The following is a 22,432-nucleotide window of genomic DNA, read 5'->3' as shown; positions in this document are numbered from 1 at the left end:
TTGTTATTGTTCTGCAGAAAAGTATTCTGTAGCTAAGAACTGGGTGTACATATGGATAGTATGTAACCAAAAAGCACTGGTTGTTATACACTGGTGCCAAGACTGTGACGGCATTCGTGCTCAAATGTCTTTGTGTAGTCACTCCACTTCGACGAAGAACCAGTATTCGTTCCTAGAAATTTTGTGTTTGTTACACAGTCTATAGAGGTTCCATCTACGTGCAATTTGACAGTGTCATTGTCCATCTTAAGACTGAAACTCATGGCATTTGATTTCTTTTATGTATGTGCAGATGCACACCATGCTCGAACTCTTACAGAAATCAGCAAAATGCTGCGAGGAATGAGGATAATGAGCAAAGTGCACTACATTAGTAGTGTGTGATTAAGTTGAGAATTCAGGTGTGATGGGAGGCATGCTTGGGTAGTCCGCACAGTTGCGATGACCACTGTGTCTGGATGGTGCAGTAGTCAGCACATTTGTCTAGTAAGCAGGAGAACCAGGTTTGAATCCTGGCCTGACACAAACTTTAAATTTTCCCATTGATGAGTTACATCAGTGCCCAGTGGCAGCTAATGTCATTAATTTCTTTGTGTCTTTGAACATGTCAAAAGAACAGACACCACATATAAATAATTAAGGTGAGGACAACCAGTTGACCATTTCAGTGGAGATTCACACTATACTTGAACTCTTATGGGAATAGTTGAAATTCTGTGGGTTATGAGGATAATGGACAAGGGTCTCTACATTAGTAGTGTGCAGATAAGTTGAGAATTAAGAGTCTGACAGGAGGCATACTAGGGTAGCGTATGCAGTTGTGATGCTCACTATGTCTGCATGGTGCAGTGGACAGTACTTCTGCCTGGTAAGCAGGAGACTTGGGTTCAAATCCTGGTGTGGCACAAATTTTCAAGCTTCCCCACTGATTTACATCGGTGCCCACTGGCAGTTACTGTCATTAATTCCTTTGTGATTTGATTTCTTTATTTTAAATGAGACATTACTGTAAATTGACCAGCTGTAAACTTCCTGAGGATGTCATTTGCTTTCTCTGCAATGACTCCTCTTGGCTTAGGTTATAACTAACTCCACTTACACAGTTACTACTACTTAATAAGTTAAGGCCACTTACAAGAGTTAGTTTCTATGTGTCTTTCTCATTGCTTCCTTCATCAACCACTGTCCCTCCTTTCATTTCCATGCATCCACCATGATGTGAAGAGTATATTGAGAATGGCCCCAGTCAGAAAGATGAGGGTGGCAGCAGTTGTTGCTGCAGCACTGTTGGGAACAGTATAGATGTATCCTACACATTTTATGTTACACTGCATTCAGTGCTTATATATATATATATATATATATATATATATATATATATATATATATATATATATGGTCATAACCCTCTCTACAGTTGGCTCTGTGTGATTTGAGCCCACTGCTGCATTTCACTCACTATTTCTCAACACCCCACAAGTGGATATTAGTTTAGCTAAAATATTTATTAAGACCAGTAAACTCCGGTAGATATATCAACAATGTAGATTGCGATTTACCGTAAAGAAGACATTTTGAGTTGCAGACAGGTACAATTAAAAGACAGTTACATAAACCTTTCGGCCTCAGCCTCCAACAGTACCAGAGAGACACCACCATTCATATGCACAAACAAGCACACCCGATGCCAACTCTAGTATCAACTTGGAATGTCCGACATTCCGGCCTGAGATGCTAGAGTTGACAATCGTATGCATCAGGTGTACTTGCTTGTGTGCATGATGGTATGTGTCTCTTTTTTTAATGATGAAGTCTGTGGCCGAAAGCTTTATGTAAGTGTCTTTTATTTGTGCCTGTCTGCAACTTCATGTGTCTTCTTCACAGTAAGTAGCAACCTGCCTTTTCCTACATTGTTGACATAACACCTGTTAATGTCTTAACATCCCTGTCAGTGCTATAATAGAAATGTACCTTTTATGAATCGTCTATCTATTTACCTAATATGTAAAGCAACCATTATACAATATAGCCCCATTGATTAGTACTTACAGAATTCTCCTTGTTGTACTGGAATATTGTTTGTGTAATGGATAGATCTGTCCACAGTATCTTATTACTCAAGTTGCTTATCCTTTTTAGTAGCAGAAGTAGCGCAATATCATATATAGGAAATTTATTCATGATACATATTCTACCCTTGGACTTAATTTAAAATAATCCCTTCTGCTGATGTATTCATATCTTAAAATGTCACTTTTGTTGTCATCGATTGCTGTTTTACAGGATCAAACTACATGGTCATTGGTCAAAGTGTCCATTTCATATTGTGAAATCATGAGATGTGAAAGTAACTTTGAAGATATTCAAATAAGTGTTATAAGGCCATTATTGATCATGGTAGATCAATGCTGTGGTGCTGATTACAAATGATGCTTGTAGGAAAGTCATGATAAAATTGTGAATTGGTACTTGGTGCAGGGACTGGCAACTGATCTTCAACATAAGTAACTGCCACAAGTTTCTCATAGATAGCCATAAAGAACCATTAATTTTAAATTACAGGCTTGGCACTCAAACACTGCATAATCTAGGAATATGCTTCTTGAATGACCTCCAATAAAAGATCATATGAAAATAGTCTTAGGAAAAGCAGATGGCAGGTTGAGAGTCATTGGAAGTATCTGTCATGTTCCACAGCCATGAGAATCATCTCATTTTTTGGGTCTATGGAACGAAAACTGAATCTAATCTGATCTAATCTTAAGGAAATCTATTTCAGCCACAGAAGAGTTTCGTTTATAACATCTTCGTAGAACTGAGTATTAGAACTGCTGAAAAGTCTGGAATTTTTACCATATGCTGTTAATGGAGGGCGTAGAGAAGGTCCAAAGATGACCAGCACATTTGATTAGGATTCATTTATTAGGTCTTTTACCATCATAGAGACATCATCAAACTACAAAGGCAGACACTGCAAGGGAAGTTCACTGTTAAAATCTGAAGTGTGTGCATTCTAAGAAGAGTTAGGCAACATAGGCTGATGAGGCAAAACATTATGACCATCTGCTTAGTTGCATGTTGCTCTAGCTTTGGAATGCAGTATAGCTGCAGTTCTGTGTATCATTGATTCAAGAAGTCCTAGGTAGGTTTCTGAAAATGTGGCACCACCTGTGTACACACAGATCACACAATTCTGTGTAAATTACATGACGATGGTTTGTGGACACATAGCTGACACCCATTAGTGGCAGAGATCTGTTCTGTTGGGTTCAGATCAGGTGATTTGGTGGCCTAGACACCAAATGTAAATTCTTTCTTGATGCTTCTCGAAGCACTGCAACACAGTTTTGTCCTTCAGTCATGAACAGTTATCCTATTGGGAGATAGTATTGCTGTCAGGGAAGACATCATGCGTGAAGCGATGCAGGTGGTCTGCAATAATGCGCACATAATCCACAGCTCTTGTGGTGCCCATTATTACTACCACAGGTCCCATAGAAGCCACATTGAGTGTCCCCCATAGCATAATACGGCCCCCACCATTCTGCATTTACGGCACAATGCATTGTTCAAGTATCCCTTTGCTTGAGTGACAAGGTATCTGGATATGACCATTGATGTCATGTAACAAGAAATGTGATTCATCCAGACAGACATTATGTTTCCATTGACCCATGATCATCCTCAATGATTCTGTGCCAAATATAATCATAACTGATGATGTTATATAGGTCATCTTCTGCAGACCCCCATAATCAGCATTGTGCGCTGAAAGGTGTGCTCTGAAGCACTTTCGCCAACAGCAGCACTGTAATCTGTCATTGGATCTGTGAGTGCTACACCATAAGAATTTGCCCTTTGTCAAAGTCAATTATGTTTGTGGATTTCCCCATTTGTGGCCAGTATCAAGGCTAGAATGTTTCCCCCATTGTGTGTGCTCCACTTATTAACTTTCCTTGCCACACCACATGCCCACACCACCACCAGGCAGCATACATTCTTGCAGTGGACAGTGGTTGTGATGTTTTGGCTCATCACTGTATTTCTGTCTCCAATTTACATCTCATTATACCTATGCACCTTTTACAAATGGAGCAGGGAAGGGTGCAAGTGGTAATGTTACTCACAGTACCCCCTTGCCACACACTAGGTGGTGGCTTGAGGATTATAGATGTAGGTGATGTATGATCCTAGCTCTATACTTACCATCTGTTCCTTCCCACAGTCCATGTCCTCTCACAAAGGCAATCAGTAACAGCAGGGAGAGTGTGTTTAAATAAAAGTTTCTCTGAAGAAGTTGTTTGTAATCTGTTATAATAGCATTTTCCTCCTCAATACTGCAGATAGAATTTGTAAGTGAATCTCATTGTCAGGTCGAAAGCACATATAAGGGATATTTCCTATTAGGTTATTTCAATCCAGATTCACCACCAATTGCTAAGGAACACCTAATGATCTTGATCCCAAGTGACAGTTTTCTGTAAATTTTCATTGAGTGATATGTCTTCAGTAAACTAGTTGAGGAAATAATGTATGTACCATGCTGCTAAGAATTCTTGGTTATTCTGCAGAATGTGTTGTCAGGTATTGTCCTGTTACAGGCTGAGGATATACTGAACACAAAATATGCACAGAACAGCTGTAACTTCCATAAGGCTGTGATTGCTGCTGGGAAAACACTTCGTTTAAACTTGCCGTGCCTAACTAATGGTCCCACTGATGATGATATTCATGTGGCATGCATATCACTCAGTTCGGTACTTCAAAACATGGAACATGATTACCCAGGCTGAAATGGTTAGTTCTTTGCATACAACACTACGCATGCATTCTGAAGGCAGAAAGCAGAAATAAGAGGTGCAACAAGAGTTATGTAAAATTCATTTGATAAACTTAGTGAGTTGCCGAATACAATGCAGTCAGAGCCAAAGTGCAGTTCCAAGAGTCCTATTCAGTAGCCAAGCCCGTCACACTGTAGTCACTGATAGGGTGAGTGTGTACGCACAGGTGACAATTACGATACAGCAGGGGCTGATGATAGACTGCGGTGGCCTCTTATCCACTCTGATAGCGGAATTACCTGCATTGGCAAAGGAGGGCATGTCTGTAGGGCAGCCATTGGCTAGTGGCTGCGATTGGTGCAAGGCTACCTCTGGGGCAGTTCTCTTAAGTCTGGTGCCAACGTTGGAAGTATAAATTGACGTGCCTGAAGTGTTGCCTAGAGCAGTTTTGTTCAAGCATGCAGTTTGTAACATAATTGTGGATAAGTTGCTCCTGTATTTAGATAAGAGATCAGTGTGTGCCATAGATAGAGTTGACTGTTATGGATCACGGGTATTTTCAGAAGCAAACAGTATCTGAGGTCAAAACGAAATCTTTCCTAGGTTTGTTGAAGCTGCAGCAGAAAATGTCAAGAGTAATTCTAGAATGAAACTTTGAAATCTAATCACAGCACATGTATCTTTCCTTACCTGAAATCTATGGAATTGTGTATGCAACAATTATTCGGCAGTTAGTGCACTTGAAGGTACTATCAACCAGTTGAGAGAAACTTTGCATTTGAACCAAAGTAGCATGGCAGGCAGCACCTCAATAACACATCCAACATAGTTTTGATAAAATACCATGATATATGAGGGGGTACCCAAAACAACCCCAACTTTTTTTCACATTTAAGCGCAAACCTTCAATCCCCATCAAAGTACTCTCCAATTTCACTATACAGTTGTCTAATCTTTTATTCCATTTTTCAAAACATTGCTTAAGTTCATCTTTTGTGGTGCTTGACAGTGCCCCCATCATTTTTTTTTTTTTTTTTCTTCCTCAGCAAAATCAGTCAAACACTTTTCTTTCATGTCTCTTTAAGGGGAAAAAAAAGTCACCCAGTGCGGAGTCGAGTGAATGTGCTGGATGATACAATTTTTGATCAAGAATTGTCATAAACATAGGGTTGTGTTAGCAGGGGCATTGTCATAATGGAAAAAATCACTCACCTTACTGCGACAAATCAGGCCGCTTCTGCTGCACACTGTTGTGCAGTCTTTTCAAAACTTCCAAGCAGAAAGCTTGGCTAACTGTCTGACCTAGCGGAAAAAACTCTGTATGCAGACAATTCCTCTCACATCAAAAAACCAAATCAGCATTGTTTTAATGTTTGATTTCACCTGCTGAAGTTTTCTTGGGTCAAGACAAACTTGAAGTCTTCTGCTGGCTTGATTGTTGCTTTGATTCATGATCATAAGCATAGCACCAAGTTCTGTAAATTGTGATGATTTTTGAAAAAAAGTTTGGATCGTTTTGGGACCTTTTTTCAAACCACAACATGCTTCCACCCGACCTTCTTTTTGTTCAGCAGTCAGCAGTTGTACCACGAATTTGGCAGTTGCCCTTTTCATTCCCAAATCTCCTGTCACAGTTCACTGCACTGAACTCCATGTCACTCTTTACAGCTCCACAATTTTTTCAGAGGTCCATTGTTGATTTTCATTGATGTTTGAATGAATGTTTTCACATTTTCTTGTGTTTAGGGGAAAGTGACCAGAATGAGGTTTGTCATCAACTGAAATTCCAACATTTCACCATTTTTGAAACAGGAAAGCCACTTTAGGTTTCCCCTTAGCATCATCCTTGTTTCTGTTCCACTTTTTCCAAGCAAAAAGCGGAATTTCATCACTGCACATTGTTCATGCACAGCTGTTGCAAGGGGGAGAAAGGAAAAAAAAAAACACAAAACAGTTGTCACTGTAAACTATGTCGGGACTGACTCTGGAATGTTTCTCTATGTGATCTTAGTGGCAAAACGCAGTACTACAAAAGCTCTGCTCACCAAAAACTTAGTTTGGTTTCTTTTGGGTACCCCCTTGTATATAAAAGCTCAGTGGTGAATCAGTTTTTGTGTAGTTGCCTGAAAATCGGATATTTTTACCACAGGCCTTTATTTCTTTTTTGTATGACTTATGGACAGGTCTTGAGGGTATTTTTGTTCTGTCATTGCAACTACTAAATGCGTGTCCTTTTTTTCACCAGACACATTTCACTTTATTGAGGTAGCATCATCATTGGTGGTGATTTTCGCTTGATTTTGCTTATGTTGAGAAATTCCATCTGTTAGCACATTGTTGACGTTTTTCTTCTTTAGACACTGATAGTTGTCTAATGTTTAGTTTTCTGCAGCACTACACATTTCTTACAGTTTTCACAGCATACTTTTTTGCACACCTTGTTTTTTGTTTGTTCTATAAAACCAAACAAAAAACAGTGATATGTGAATAAGTGTGCTGTGAAAACCATATAAGAAATGCATCGTACTGCAGAACAACAAAAAATTAGATAACTATCAGTGTCTAAAGAAGAAAACGATGTGCTAGCAAATGGCATTTCCCAATGTAAGTGAGAATAAAGTGAAAATCACCTACAATGATGATGCTTTACCTCAAGACAGCGGAACACGTCTTTGGGGGGGGGGGGAGGGGGGGGGGAAGGACCACGCGTTTTTGTAGTTTCAACAACAGTACAATAATACCCTCAAGAATTGTAAAGCAACTACGGACATGATGGCCACACAAATGAATGTTTAATTGGCATGTTACATGTTTCATGAAGTGTTTATTAACAAATCTGTCACAGCTGCAGTATATATGTTTATGGTGACCAGTTTCGAACAAAGCACTGAAAGTGCTTGATCTTAATAATGAACGTCACAGTGGCAATACATCGTTTACAGAGTCATGGTAGATGACTGTCACAGTCAACATGTACATACGTAGTAAGTCAGAATCAAACATTTTGATTCTGACTTCATTCCCATGTACATGTAGAAAAATAATTTCCGTTTGGCACACAAAAAAAAAAAAAAAAAAAAAAAAAAAAAAGAGAAGGCTCATAAATTTATAAGGCTGAGAGAGTTAATATTTATAGTTTTCTAAACAATGACCAATGAGCTTTATGATCCACAGTGCACATATTGTGAACATTTTTTTCTGCATCTTTAGTATCAACAGTATGTTAGCTTAGTTTTCCCCATAAAACAATACATTACCTAAGAGCAGATTCAGAGAAACTTGTATATGCTACTTTTCATGTGTTCATGACTGTGGCGGTTGATAATATTTGCATTGCAAACTCAATGTGTGCCGCACAGCTCACATTTTTAGCCAAATTTAATGCTAAAAATTTACTGAGTAAGTTTATTCTATATCTTGGTTTCAGTGGATAATCTTAATCTGCTCACATTTTGACTGTTTGGGTTTGAATTGCATCATGTGAGTTGTAGATATGTTTCTACTCAACCTATTTAGGTGAAACTGAGTTTCTAAGGTGCTGAGAATAGTGATCAATGATTCAGAAATTTTTTCTGCAACCTGATTTCCAAGTAACACAGAAGTGATAATACTGACCAAGTATTTGAGCAGTTCCTCCTGAAAAGCAACTTTTAATTTTTCTTACCTCTGAAAGGTCAAAGAAGAATTCTAGCTGCCTTCTCCATGTCTTCCCAACAAAGTATGACACATGCAGTTCCACTATCCATCATCATAATTGTAACAAAAAATGTCAAAATATGTCAGTAACTAACCTGTATTGACTCATTTCTCTATTATGCTCATCAAATTGCTTTAATAAAGGTCACCAGGCGCATTTTAACCAACTTTTGCACTAACAATTTGTCGTACTACTATCAGATTTCACAAAAAAACTTCTTATTTTACCATAGGATCAGAAATATTCATTACCTGGCATCTTCAAATAATCAGTAATTGTTGTCAATCAACATCCTCAAATCCTTGGAGAGTCAAGTCACAGAATAACACGTAAAAGTATTAGAGTACACAGTCTCACAATTTTAGTTTTCGTACAAACAAAACACGTTATGTCACTCATCGGATCCAGCCAAGTCCGTTCTTTCATCAAGCCAAAACAAGGTCGGTGCCTAGAAAACCTGTACATTTAAAGTAAAACACACAGAGTATCTCCAGAGGCACATCCCACATAAACTGCTTATAAACAGAATTGTCTTTGTGACTTCCCATTCCCTCTAATAAGTGAATTGTAGCGCCACCAGTCTCTCTGTGACTCTAACATTCAAAAAGCAGAACTGCCGAAAACTACGAGGCACATTCAGAAAGTAAGTGCAGTGTGATGATAAAGAGCTGTGGTCTTTTGTTTGTTGAGGGTTGGCAACACTAAGTGGTAATGAAAGATCTGCTGGCCAGATCGAGCATCACAGGAACATGGTAGTGTGTAAACTCACATTGTAGTGTTCAGTTGCGTGAAAGATGCTTCCTACTCATGCAAAGTATAACACCTATTGAAATTTTTTCACAAAGCAAAGTGATTCATGGCAGAGGTGTTATGAACAGAACAAGTGGTTTTAAGTGGCTGTTGCGAGTTTAGTGGAGGCAGAACAAATGTTTGTAATGAACAGAGGAGTGGAAGGCCTTCCCATTTGACTGATGAGCAGGTGCAAAAAATTGAGGAAACTGACTGTGAAGACTGCCGAGTGACAGTGGATGAAATTTCTACAATGTTTCCACAAGTCTTATATGAGACACTCACATAAACACTGGGTTACTGGAAACTGTGCACAAGGTGGATTCCAAAACAGTTGACAGAGCAGCACAAGAAAAATCAGATCAGTAGCACCCACAAGTTCCTTGAGCGACTTGAATTATAAGGCAAGGATATTCTAAGCTCTGCTGCGACTGTAGATGAAACCTGGGTGGCTCATTAAATGCCTGAAAAAAAGTAGTCACTGTGATAGCCTCAGTGTTTTGGGACAATAGGGCATCATTTTGGTCAAATTTCAGCTACAGGCAGAGACCGTCAATACACAACCATCTTCTGAGAGCCTGAAAAAATCTCTAAAGGAGCATTCAAAACAAGAGGAGGAGAATGCTGATGAGAGGAGTGTGCTTGTTGCACCACAACACCCATCTTCACACAGCTTTAGCCACCAGGGAACCCTTGGATTCACATGGCTGGAATTTTTTTGTAACCCCCCCCCCCATTCCTTGACGTGGCACCTTCACATTATGGTCTTTTGGTTGGGATATTTCGAACCACTCGTCCTTTTCCTTGACATGGCACCTTGTGATTATTATCTTTTCACCTTCCTGTAGGCACACATGAGTGGAAATTAAATTTTCAATGATGAGCATGTGCAGAATGAGGTTCTGAACTGGGGGAAGTAGTTGGTGGGAGAGTTGTTCGAGGAGGGCTAAAGAACCTTGCGCCATGGCTCACCACATCCACTGAACAGAATGGCATCTATGTGGAAAAATAGCCAACAAGTTTGTCAATGATATCATATATATTTTTATGATACACTCTTTCTAAAAATATATATAAAGAATTAGTGCATTTACTTTTTAAACATGCCTTGTACTATCATATCTACACCCTACAAAACACAACCTGCCAAGTGCATACCATAAAACTTAGTGTCTGACTCCACACTTCTTAGCTACAAACTTATTGAGTGAGATAGCAATTGAAAATAACACCCCATTCCAAAACGTGATATGTTATATCATATACGGTATGTCTAATGTGCTTTGAGCAGCAGCTGATTAATTACACTAAGAGCATTGTACTGGTTGAAATCCTAGATGAAACTGCACTATACAAACACAGTTTTGGTCAGTTATTATTTCCATGAATATCACAAATAATTCAAAAAGTTCTTAGCAAGAACATCATCTTTAAGTTTGGTTTCATCTGTGTCCCCAATTGACCTTTTTTCTTCCCCTGCCACCTCTCTTTTCCTGTGGACACATATTTGGGAGGAGTAGATTTTAATCCCCACCTGGCCATCCGGATTTTGGCTTTCCATGGTTTCTGCGCATTTATGAAGGTGAATGCTAAGATTGTTCTTTTGAAATGGACGTGGCCAATTTCCTTTCCCATCCTTGTCCTCTTCATCTAGCGTTCTACCTTTAATGACCATAACAGCAGCAATGCAATAAACCTTAATTCTCATCCTTTTCCCAAGACAAACATTTAGCCTTTCGGTAATTCAACATTACATGTAAAAATGATCAGCTGGTGCTCAAAAATTAACATTCTTAAAAAGATTCTTTGACATGGAAAACCTTCTGTCACTTAGAGTAACCTAGAAACCTCTGCGAAATCATTTGGTGTGTGCCAAGAGTCTCAGAAAAACATGAAATTTATTCGTTGATGACAAATTTTTTTTCCGAAGCTGTATTAGATGTATGTAAACTACCTACACATGAAAATTTGTGCTGGAGCAGAACTTGAATCTGAATTTCCCACTTATCGTGAGTGATCACCTTTACCACTTTGGCTACCCAAGCTCACTCCCTTGACTGACCCAAACTCCCATATGCCACAAACAATATCAGCATCTCCTAATGCTCACATATCATGTGATTCCCACACAGGGAGAGTGAGGCTACAAGAAATTGAGATCAATGTTATTATCATTGTTTTTGCCAACAAGGCTTGTAGCATTGATTTAATTATGCAATGTCTGTTTCTTGAGACATAAATAAATAGTAAATATTATGAAATTTATTCACTGATGGTGAAGTCTGTATGATCAGCTGTATTGGGTATAGATAAACTACCTATTAGTGACACATGAGTATTCATACTGGACCAGGACTTGAAAACAGATTTTTCACTTACTGTGAGCAGTCACTTTAACCACTCTAGCTATCCTAGCATGCTCCTTGGACAAACCCAAACCTCCATAAGCTACCCACAATGTCAACATTCCCTAATGCTTGTACATTACGTGATTTCTGCACAGGGAGAATGAGACTACAAGTAATAAAGATCAATGTTATTATCATTATTTTTGCACATTGAGGCTTGTAATATTGATTTCATTTTACAATGTCTGTTTTTTCAGACATGCATGTCTGAAGAAACAGACACTGTAAAATTAAATCAGTTTCCAAAAAGCCAATTTCACACTATCTTATAAAAATCCTACTTGTGTTTGTGGTTGTTAACAAATAAAACAGGGTAGACAGGGTAAACTTTGCACAGGTGGACAACTGAACAATTCTAATGGTGTCAATTACAAAAAAATTGTGCTCTCACAGTGGTGCTTTTACAAGTGAAACTTAATGTGCGTGACAATTGATTTTGAAATTAAAATATGGATTGTTTGTATCACACCTACTAAAAATCATTTCTGCAGGCTAAAATATGTATAGTCACAGAAAATATCTTTTGGGGTAGGGCAATTTACATTGTCATAAGGTACCATCCATCTTGTTAATTTTAATTGAATTGTTGTTGTACATTCATATATTATCAAAATAACTAAATGTGCATATGATGCGGTTAAGAAATTAAAAAGTGTATTATTCAGTCTTGTCTTAATGTTTGGGATTTGTTCCAAAAGTTCATATGCTTAGTGATATTTCGTATATTTGAAGAAATACAACTGACACTGTGCTTTGGACTCTATCTCCCAAGGAAAAAATTTGTATGACTCTTGGTTGAAGGTACCAGAAAACCATCTGAATAGCCATAGTCATAGTTAAGTCACCATTTTTGCTCTACAGTGACAGCTCACAAAAAAGCTGTTTTGTTTTCCTGGCAAGCAGTCAGGAAAACTGCAAGTGTTGTTATTGTTGTGTGTGTGTGTGTGTGTGTGTGTGTGTGTGTGCGTGTGTGTGAGGACGGGGGGCGGGAGCAGGAGAGGAGAGGGGGAGGGTGCATGTGCATGTGTTCAACTCATACTTTACCTAAAACAAAATGGAGAGGGCACTTCATAGTGGCCAGCCCACAAAGCATGTAGTCATTGCTGATTATAGTTAGCCATTTTCCAGCTGCTACTTTGATTGTCACAACTACATAACACCTGTGGTGATTTTGAAACCAGTCTAAGCATTATAGACGTCCCACCTGCAAACAGTGATTCCATGCAAGAACCTATTTATTTTAGTGTTACTAGTAGATTGTATATCTAGAATGATGGAAAATCTAGGCATATATAACATAATCATCTTCTGAACAGATTTGCCCATAACTTGATCTTCTCAAGAGGCTTGCCTATAGCTCAGTCTTCAGAAGAGGTTTGCCTATAACTTCATCTGATTAATTCCTCACAAGCTATCAGTCGTATAAAATAATTGACAGGGTGGATATTTGATGAAGCTGCTCATTTCTCATCTTTAAAGGACACATCTTCATTCTGTTGCTGACATGTTAAATTGTAACAGTGTGGTACGTGACTTTATCAAACACTGCAGGATTCTTTCTAACCTTAGTATGAACAAAAACATTTTACAAGAGTAAGGTTTTTTTATGTCAGTGAAGGGCGACCACTGTGTGAATAACAGTTTTATTTAAACAGTCAGGGATCTAAAACTTTATACAAATGACGTTTTCAGATTTGCATATAATATACACACAGATTTATGACTCACTAACTCACATGATGCTCTTAATTTATTTTAACAATTTGAATGTTGTTTATTTCCTACACAGTGAGTTACTTCAAAATCTCAAGATGGACTGTATAAATGTGAAACACATCATTTGTGTAAAATATGCAATTGCCAGCTATTAAAATAAAAAATGTTTTTCACAAAAACTGAGTATAATGCTGCCAACAATTTCCTGAATGTAGATATTCAGCTCTTTGCAAAAGAATAGCTTCTAACTAGACGAGGAGTTCAAGGCACTGAACACATCTAGGAGAGCAGCTTGGTGCAGCAGAATTTTTACTGGTAGTCAACTGAAATTCTGTTCTCTCCTGTAGAGAAATAGCGCTGCAAGGAATTGTCACAGAAAGTATTGGCAGGTATTTACCCGTCTTCAGAGTCTGCCTTCTATCAGTAAATCAAGCTTTTACCAGACCAGTGCCTTAGTAGGCTGCTACAAGACCTGTTTGGTTGTGAACTTCCCAGGAAGTTCATTTCTTTGTATTGTAATGCTTTACAATACCAGGACTTGAATGCACATATTTGACCTTTAAAGATTATGCTCTTCTGTTTTAACACTCCAGCTGCATCACATGGATTGACTCAGTGCTTCACACCCTTACTTTTCCACACTCCACACAGGTTTGCTTGCTTACCAAGTGTGACTGGCATCATTTAGGAAAAGAATGTAGTGAAGAATAACCTGATCTCAGCACAGGTGTATGCTTCTAAAATAAAACTTTGACACTATAGCAGAAAGCATTCTAAACTGAACCACTTTTTCTTATGGAAACAGAATGCCAGAATGGGTATTTTTCGCTTTAGCTGGCTATACTCTAACACAGATTCATCTCAGTCACTTTCCCTCAAAGTAAGTATGTATATGAAGGACGATTACTGCTCACTGAATAGAAGAGTTGTTGAACAGCAAGCAGGCATGTAGAAATGGACATTAACTAGCTAAACTTTTAGGTAAAGTCCTCCTTTAGTATAAGTGATAACAAAAATAATAATTATTTCCCTTAAAGTTCAGTTGGTTAATACTAACATTCAGTGCAACAAATGAGATTGGAAGATCGGCCTTCAATTTAAGTTGCCTAAAAGTAGAGCAGGTGCTTAGAACATGTTGTTACTTTGGATCAACAAGTTAAAATTTCATAGAGTTAGAGGGCTCCTTGCAGCAACTAATGTTAACTCTGCCACCATTTCCACGATGGTCAGAACATTAAGAGGAGTCAAAGGGGTTAAAATGAGGCTTATCAACTCGTGGCTTTGGTTAAGTCTGCAGACACTGAAGGATCGTGATAATTTCTGTTTTTTATGCACTAAAACTATTATTATAATCTTACGATGGAATTTCATTCTTTTGGTGTCTTGTATACCTGCTTATGATGAGTTATGATCTTCCAAATAAAAAAATAAAAAAATAAAAAAAAAAAAGCTGAAAGCACAATATGACTGAATACAAGCATACAATGTGCTACTGAAGAAGCATATAAAGCAATTTAATGTGTGATATAAAAGAAACATAAGTTGCTGGTTTGTTTGTTTATTTATTTTTAAGCTATGTAATTCTGTTGCTAGTATGTTAAATAGTGAAACTGTAATGGATCTGTTGAAGTAGGTTTTGGAATATCAAGCTACTGCCAAAGCAAGGTATTCTCAGCAAATAAGAAAATTAGTGCTCGCCCTACATTTTTATTGAGCACTACATTTTTATTCTGCTGAGACACAGGAGAGGAATTTGTGGCAGGCCACACCAAACCAATCAGAAGACTGATGGCTCAAAAAGGCTACAGTTACTTGAAAGCTTCTGAAATTATCTCACCTAAGAATACTTAACTCCAATTAATCAGAAATTCCTTATTTGTAAACGTGATCATCTTTTACAACAACTGATAAAACTTAGTGAAATATTTGCAAAAATAGGTGTAAATGAAAACTCTGTAAAATCAAAATACCAATAAAAAAGAAATGCCAGTAAAACATTGTGAAAATGAAATGTAAATAAATTGTTTTACTGTATTGCATGTCATTGTTATTACTGAATAACTTGTGTTAACTATTTGTAACACATAGTGCACTGGTGTTTGAAGCTTAAAGTTTCCTTAAAATACAAACAGAAATACAGAATTTTTGTGCCTGTCTATTAGTCAAACACAACACATTTCAAAGTTTACTCTATAATCTCCTGGTGGCACTTGCTCAAAATTCATTGATTTATATTCAGTTTGTGAGCAACGAGAACAGTGGATGTTTCGAGTTCTCTTGAAGTTTTATCACAGTGAAAAATTGATCCTCATTTTGACTGAAATCTTTTGACTAAAACTTTCCTTGTTGCTGCTGCTATACACAAAATCACTGATTTTACTGGTTTTTTTTAGAAAAAATTAAGCTGACGAGCTATTTTAAGTTAGTCAAAGGCAATTTCAAGGGTGTGCGACACAGAGGACAACACCCCTGACTACCGATAAAATTGCAGACAGGAATTCAATTTGCTTCAGACGTGGTGGATGTATAGCCACTCTATGAAATGTAATGTTGTTGCTTCAAATAAGCTTCTAAATGTGTAACTATAACACTATAACAAGAAAATTTGTTTTACTTTACTATTATTTGTTTAAAAAATCTTTGTATGGAATTGCAGCATTCTTAACTAAGTTAAAAGAATAAAAAAAGTGATTTTCCTGATTCAGACTGCTATCTTGCAACAATCTACAGTGTAACAACAAATATTTCAATCACATGATATAGATGTGTGCAGATTAGAAAGTAGGTGGGAAGTATATCAGGGTTGCCTATGAATGACAAATATCATATTCATAACTGTAAGTTGAATTGTTATGATAATCACACTATATTTAGCCTAAGTGGCATATTAACATAGAGGAGGAGGAGTAGTTCACAAATAAGTTTAACAAAGTGTGTACGAAAGAAAGAAAGACTACAACTCACTACTTCCTATTCAACCTCATTTAGGAGGCAAGAACCAAAACTTGCAGATACAATTGCTACATTGCACCTATTATAAAGCTTCCCTTATGTACATAGTTTTGCATGTGGGCACTGAAGAAGTTCAATATTCTGGTTTGGGAACTGTGCAGGCAGGAAAAAATATACCAGGCAGTACATTTACTACCACGTGATGCAAATCAGTAACAATCCTAAAAAAGCCTTATCATCATCACACCTCTGATCTTGGTTGGTGGTCTGGATGCTGACTGACCAGTATGATCCATGGACATTGAGATATGCTTGAGCAAAACTAACAAGTATCTCTTTCATGACTCCAAGATCTAGAGGCAGTAAGTTTCAAAATTACTGAATATCCACTGTGTAGCTCTGACTTTCCATATGCATTTATGCCTCATTTACGAAACTAATTAAAAGTTGCTGCTCACCATACAGTGGAGATGCCGAGTTGCTATAGGGACAATAAAAAGATTCAAACACTCATAGCTTTCGGCCATTAAGCCTTTGTCTCAATCTCAGAGAGAGTTTCAGCTCTCTGAGAGTGCAGCTGTGTTTTATTGTGCCTATCGCAACTCAGCATCTCCACTATATGGTGAGTAGCAACTTTCCTTCTCTGGTATTGTTACATTCTATCCTGAATTTTCCATTGTTTAAAGAATATTGATCTCTTACAGATGAAGAGTTCCTGAAGGCATGATATGGTTGATGAATGTACTCAGCTGGCAGGAAACACTTGGAGTAATTTTATGACAGGCTTTATGGCATGGAGAGGTGCACTAGATATAATGCAAATTATTTAGAAACATCATTTTTACAGTGACACCTCAAAAGATGAAAACTGCAGTGAACTTAGTATCCAGGAGCTTCTCTTGTGCCCCATCGTGGGTTGCACATAATCTGCATGTTCTGAGAGCACTTTACAAAAGTATTAATGTGTATTCAAGTTGGGAGCATTCTAAACAGTTGTTGTTAATATGTTTTCTTCTTTTAGTATTGAAGTTCCTTCAAGAATACGTTAAACCGCATATTGTTAGCTGGCCATAAAATTTGGAAAGTTATACTACTCTCATTAATCTTGTTTACATGAAAAGCTTGTTAAAAGCTTTGAATTTGAAAACAGAGAGAGGTCTTCTGATATAAATTTTCCTTGAGGACTAATGTTTTACAATAGATATTTGATTTGAATGTATTAGAGAAACCAATAACTGTAAAGTTCTGCATTATGAAATTTAAATGTAGTGCTGTAGACCAGCAACCATCACAGTCATTAAGATATCACCAAGTGGTGGTATTTTCTAAATTAATTTCGTTCTTGCAGTAGCCCATGTTGACCTATCAATATTTATTTGAATTATTCTTGTGCTGGTGGCATTTCTGTAGCTAACCAAAGATTTGTGTAATAATTCTTGATATCAGTATGATTGTTAATTGCTTTTATTGTGTGACAGTACTCACCTGTTGTGGTGAAGCACTAAGTAATAAGTTGTGATTTTTACAGACAGAGAAGAAGACAGAGATCAGGAAGATCAACCAGAAACAGATTATTCAAGATCAGATTTTGAAAATGACAGTGATGTACCAAGGAGTCCAGGGAGTACAGCAAGTACAGATTCAAAGAAGAATGCATTACGTCGGATGGTGATGGAAGTGATATTTGGTTCAGCATCTGCCAGCCAAATGGAGCCACAGTTAGCTGTTTCAAATGGCTTTCGAAGTAGTCCAGACAGCCCAGATGATGATTCTCAAGACAGCAGAGAAGACAGTATGGAAGGTAGCACAGGAAATGGCCAGGAGGGCATGCCAGAACGTGATAGAGTGGGCAGTCCACGAGGAGATAGAGATGGCAGTCTGGATGACCTTCCAGAAGATGGCCCACAAGAAAATTCAGAGTGTCCAGAGGATGCTCCAGAAGGTAGTTCTGATGAGAGAGTCACACTGCCTGAGGAAGAACAGGCTGGAGAAATGGTAGTGGTTCACAGTGATAGCAGTAGCCAGTGCAGTAATCGATCAGGTGTCGAACGGCGCAAGCAGCCTGTAAGAACGAGAATGTTTGTGCGACGTGATGACTTCATCTATGACGGCCCCTCGGGCAGTGGTGTGACAGTCTCAAAGAAGGTAGTCAGGTCTCAGTCACAGCAGCAAGTTGATGACTCAGCAGTGGACAGAGTGCCAAAGATGACTCTTGTGAGAGTGGGTGGGAGTGTATCCAGTACTGAGACAAGTAGTGCATCCAGTACAAGTGCATGGCGTACCTCAATAATGGCTGTGACAGAAAACCGTACAGCTGCCAACACTAGCAGAACGAGTGTGAACTTACCTCCACGGAAAGCTGCGAAAGTGTCAGAGTCTCTTGAGAAAAACAGTTTAAAGTAAGGAATCTTACAGAAAGAGAGAGAAAAAAATATGATAACCTCATTTGCAAAATGGTGTAAGTAGGACACTTGTTCCTTTGCACCATTTTTTTCCATCTATATCAGGTATTCAGTTCAAATTTTATGTTTCACTTGAAATGAGAACATTTTCTACTGTAAATGCTGATGATAGCTATAACTGGGTAAGCTGAGAAATGTAGTTTTACGACATTTGTAACGATGCTGCGTTATGTGCTGTGAAATTGTAAGAGAAAAGGCCAGGTGCCTCTATTCCTGTTCCTTGTACCTGTGTACATAATTGGTGCTCAGTGTCCAGTGTGCCATGTGCTACCAAGAGTTGTGGTCAAATTGTAAATTTTTAATTTTATTCAATATTCAAGGTATTTTTTAAGTGAGCTGAGAGTGTAGACAATTGTTCAAGACTAAGTGTGCCTGACTGCACAGCTGATGAAGAGTCATATGATGGGTGTTTTCTTAAATGTTCTGTCTCGTGTTGTTGTTTCTGAAAATCACATCACTTATTGTAAATTTTGTATTTTGAGTACACTCTTGTTGTCAGCAATTGGTGTATCATTAACTGTCTTGATTCTCTTTGTGTTAATTCAGTTTCCTTGAATTTTTATGATTGGTGTTTCACTTCAGATGTTACGTATATCATAAATCATTCATCATTATTTTTATACAATATTTTAAAAGGTTTCTGTATTCTTCTTTGTACTGTGAGTTTCTGTGTTTGCAGTTTTCATGAATACATCTTGTAATTCAGTGGAAACGAGTGTCACAATTTATTTAATTTTTTTGTATATTATGTTTAATGCAGTCATTTCTATTTAAAGTCTGAAATGATTTTTGAATAATTATTGTATGTAATCAACCATGATATTTTGATAAAAACAATCTAAGTTAATCAGTTTTGTATTTATCATGTTTAAATCCACTCCCACCTCATTGTATCCTGCGGTGACCTATTTACCATGATGGCATGAGTTACTTTGTGCTTCAGAAGCTGAATAATGTGGACTCATAAAGATTTTACAGAAAAGTGAAAGAAATTGTTTAGAAACAAATTATTTTGGTGAACCACATCAAAAGATTAAAAATCAACTTATTTGATAGTGGGAAATCAGGTTTCAGTATGTTCATAACAGTAAAACAGTAACACAGAATGAGATTTTCACTCTGCAGCGGAGTGTGCGCTGATATGAAACTTCCTGGCAGATTAAAACTGTGTGCCCGACCAAGACTCGAACTCAGGACCTTTGCCTTTCGCGGGCAAGTGGTCTACCATCTGAGCTACCGAAGCACGACTCACGCTCGGTACTCTCAGTGTTACTTTTGCCAGTATCTCGTCTCCTACCTTCCAAAATTTTACAGAAGCTCTCCTGCGAACCTTGCAGAACTAGCACTCCTGAAACAAAGGATACTGCGGAGACATGGCTTAGCCACAGCCTGGGGGATGTTTCCAGAATGAGATTTTCACTCTGCAGCGGAGTGTGTGCTGATATGAAACTTCCTGGCAGATTAAAACTGTTTTAATCTGTCCTTAAAATGTAATGATAGTGAAATCAAAGAGTATGAGTAATAGAACAACTGAATACTAAAATGACACAGCATCATAGTTACATGGCTATTAATGTTAAATATCTTCACAATATACATAATTATCTTTGGAGTGGCACTGTGCACCATCATCTTTGCAATAAATATGTATACACCATCAACAACTTTAAGTGAATCTACATTCATTTGGGTGAAGAGCTAAAGTCTAAAAGGAACAAAACAAAATAAAATTCAAAGACAGAGAATCACATATAAGAATATAGTCAGTGCCACTGATATATGAAATGTTAACAATATGAGTTAAAAATGCAGGGGGGAGGGGAGGGGGACATGGATGCTGGGCTACAGGAATATTGTTAAGCCAAGTCTTATAAAATTAAGACACCTAACAGTGTAATTAAGAGAGATTTGGAATCAAATACGGGGGGAGGGGGAGCAGCAATGTCAAAGGACAATAGCGAGATGGAGAAGTGGGGAAAGCAGCATTAGACGTGGGAACGTACAGGATTTGTGGGGGGGGGGGGGGGGGGGAGATATAAGTGCACAATTGATTAAATGTTGAAGCACAAAAAATCAAAATGAGAGTGAAGAGGTAGGAGAAAGTTGGGGTGGCGGATAGGGCAGGGCCAAGAAACTTCAATAGGCAAGTGAAGTGGTTGCAGGCTCAAATTGGGGGGGGGGGGGGGGGGGGGGGTGATTTGGGAGGGGTTATTGGTGTGGGATGGGTGCAGGATCCAAGATGGATAGAAAACATGAGACTGCAGTCACAATGTAATGTTTATCCAACATAGTAAAAGTAAGATACTATATAGTGATCATAATATGCATTTCGTAATGTAAAAATGCATTGCTCTTGTATAAAATGGAGCAGTTGCCCCTTAGTAGGAAAAAAGCATCTAATGAAAGCCACTTTGGTGTTACATATCATTAATAGATTATTGTATGTGTACAACCTATCTTAATCACAATAGATACATATCTTATTTATTACAAGGATGTTAACTAAGCACAGGGAGATGACAGAATTTCCAGCATATTCAGTTAACCTTAACATGGGCTAATAGAGCCTTAATGGCAAACTCCTACTGAAATAACTGTACTTTAACACAACTGTATACACCAGTGAATAATGGTCATCATATCTTATTAACAATAGATGCACACAAGAGTAACACAAAGAAGTTTGCTAGAAGACAGAAAATGCCAAAACCTCTATGGGTACAATCAACATAAACAGCCATTACACGATTCAATCATATACAATTCCAAGATTTTTTTTCCTCAGTGTGGTGTACACAGGATATTCAATTGAAGGCATTGGCAAAAAAAGGAGGCATTCACCAAATACACTGGTGTGAAAAATCTCACATACACATGCTTATGATAAGAATCTATGCACAATATGAAGTACTAGCAACAACAGGATGATATTTCATGAGTCTAATATTGCATATTACTGTTAATAGTTGTGTAGTGAGAAGTAAGACAACGGAGGAAAATGATAAGGAAACTGGCACAAAGAAGTATCTGTATGTCTGGAAGACCTTGTAAGATCTTTCTGTTGGTAAGCTATACATTAGAATCCTAATAGCCATAAAAACCAATCAACAACCCTAAATTTAGATAAAACATTTCAATACATAAACCACTAAAAACCCTATGACAAGCATGTGAAATTTTCTAAGAACCTCCTGTTTCGAAAGTCTTGGTCATTCAGAATTGTGTCAGGGGCTTTAGACAAAACATTATATATTTCTATTTCTTTTAAAACATTCATCTTTTTACTTTTAAGTAACACATGTCCATAGATTGTTCAATATTTGAAGTGTCATGGTCACAGTCCATCAGATGTTTACTGAATTTGGATGTGTTGTTTTCAGTCTTTCTACAATGCCCCTTATATCTGTCTGAAAAGGATCTCCCAGTCTGGCCTACATAACATTTATTGCATGACCAACCTTGTGTACTCCAAATTTTGTATAGGGGTCTATTTTATTTTTGTATTGTCTCAGTTGTTTGCTTAAGTTGTTATTGGTTTTAAATGACATTTTCATCTTTGTATTTTTAAATAATGTTAGAGGAAACTGTACCCGTATAGGGTATAGATGTAAAGCATTGTTTAGTGTT

The 22,432-nt window shown here is 37.7% G+C and overlaps 1 protein-coding gene across 2 annotated transcripts in view; it reads left to right on the top strand.

Annotated features, from left to right (window-relative positions):
* LOC126161619 (uncharacterized) overlaps positions 1–19,652 on the top strand; it is a 63,184-nt gene extending 43,532 nt beyond the window's left edge. For both annotated transcript variants that reach the window (XM_049917576.1, XM_049917575.1), the window contains one exon: positions 17,872–19,652. In XM_049917576.1, the coding sequence (XP_049773533.1) occupies positions 17,872–18,746 (875 nt within the window). In that variant the 3' untranslated portion in view covers positions 18,747–19,652. The remainder of the gene's footprint in view (positions 1–17,871) is intronic.
* The last annotated feature ends 2,780 nt before the right edge of the window (positions 19,653–22,432 follow it).

This window comes from Schistocerca cancellata, chromosome 2 (genome assembly GCF_023864275.1).
Source record: "Schistocerca cancellata isolate TAMUIC-IGC-003103 chromosome 2, iqSchCanc2.1, whole genome shotgun sequence".
Taxonomy (NCBI): domain Eukaryota; kingdom Metazoa; phylum Arthropoda; class Insecta; order Orthoptera; family Acrididae; genus Schistocerca; species Schistocerca cancellata.
The sequence above is the reverse complement of the archived record's forward strand: the minus strand, read 5'-3'. Positions and strand labels throughout refer to the sequence as shown.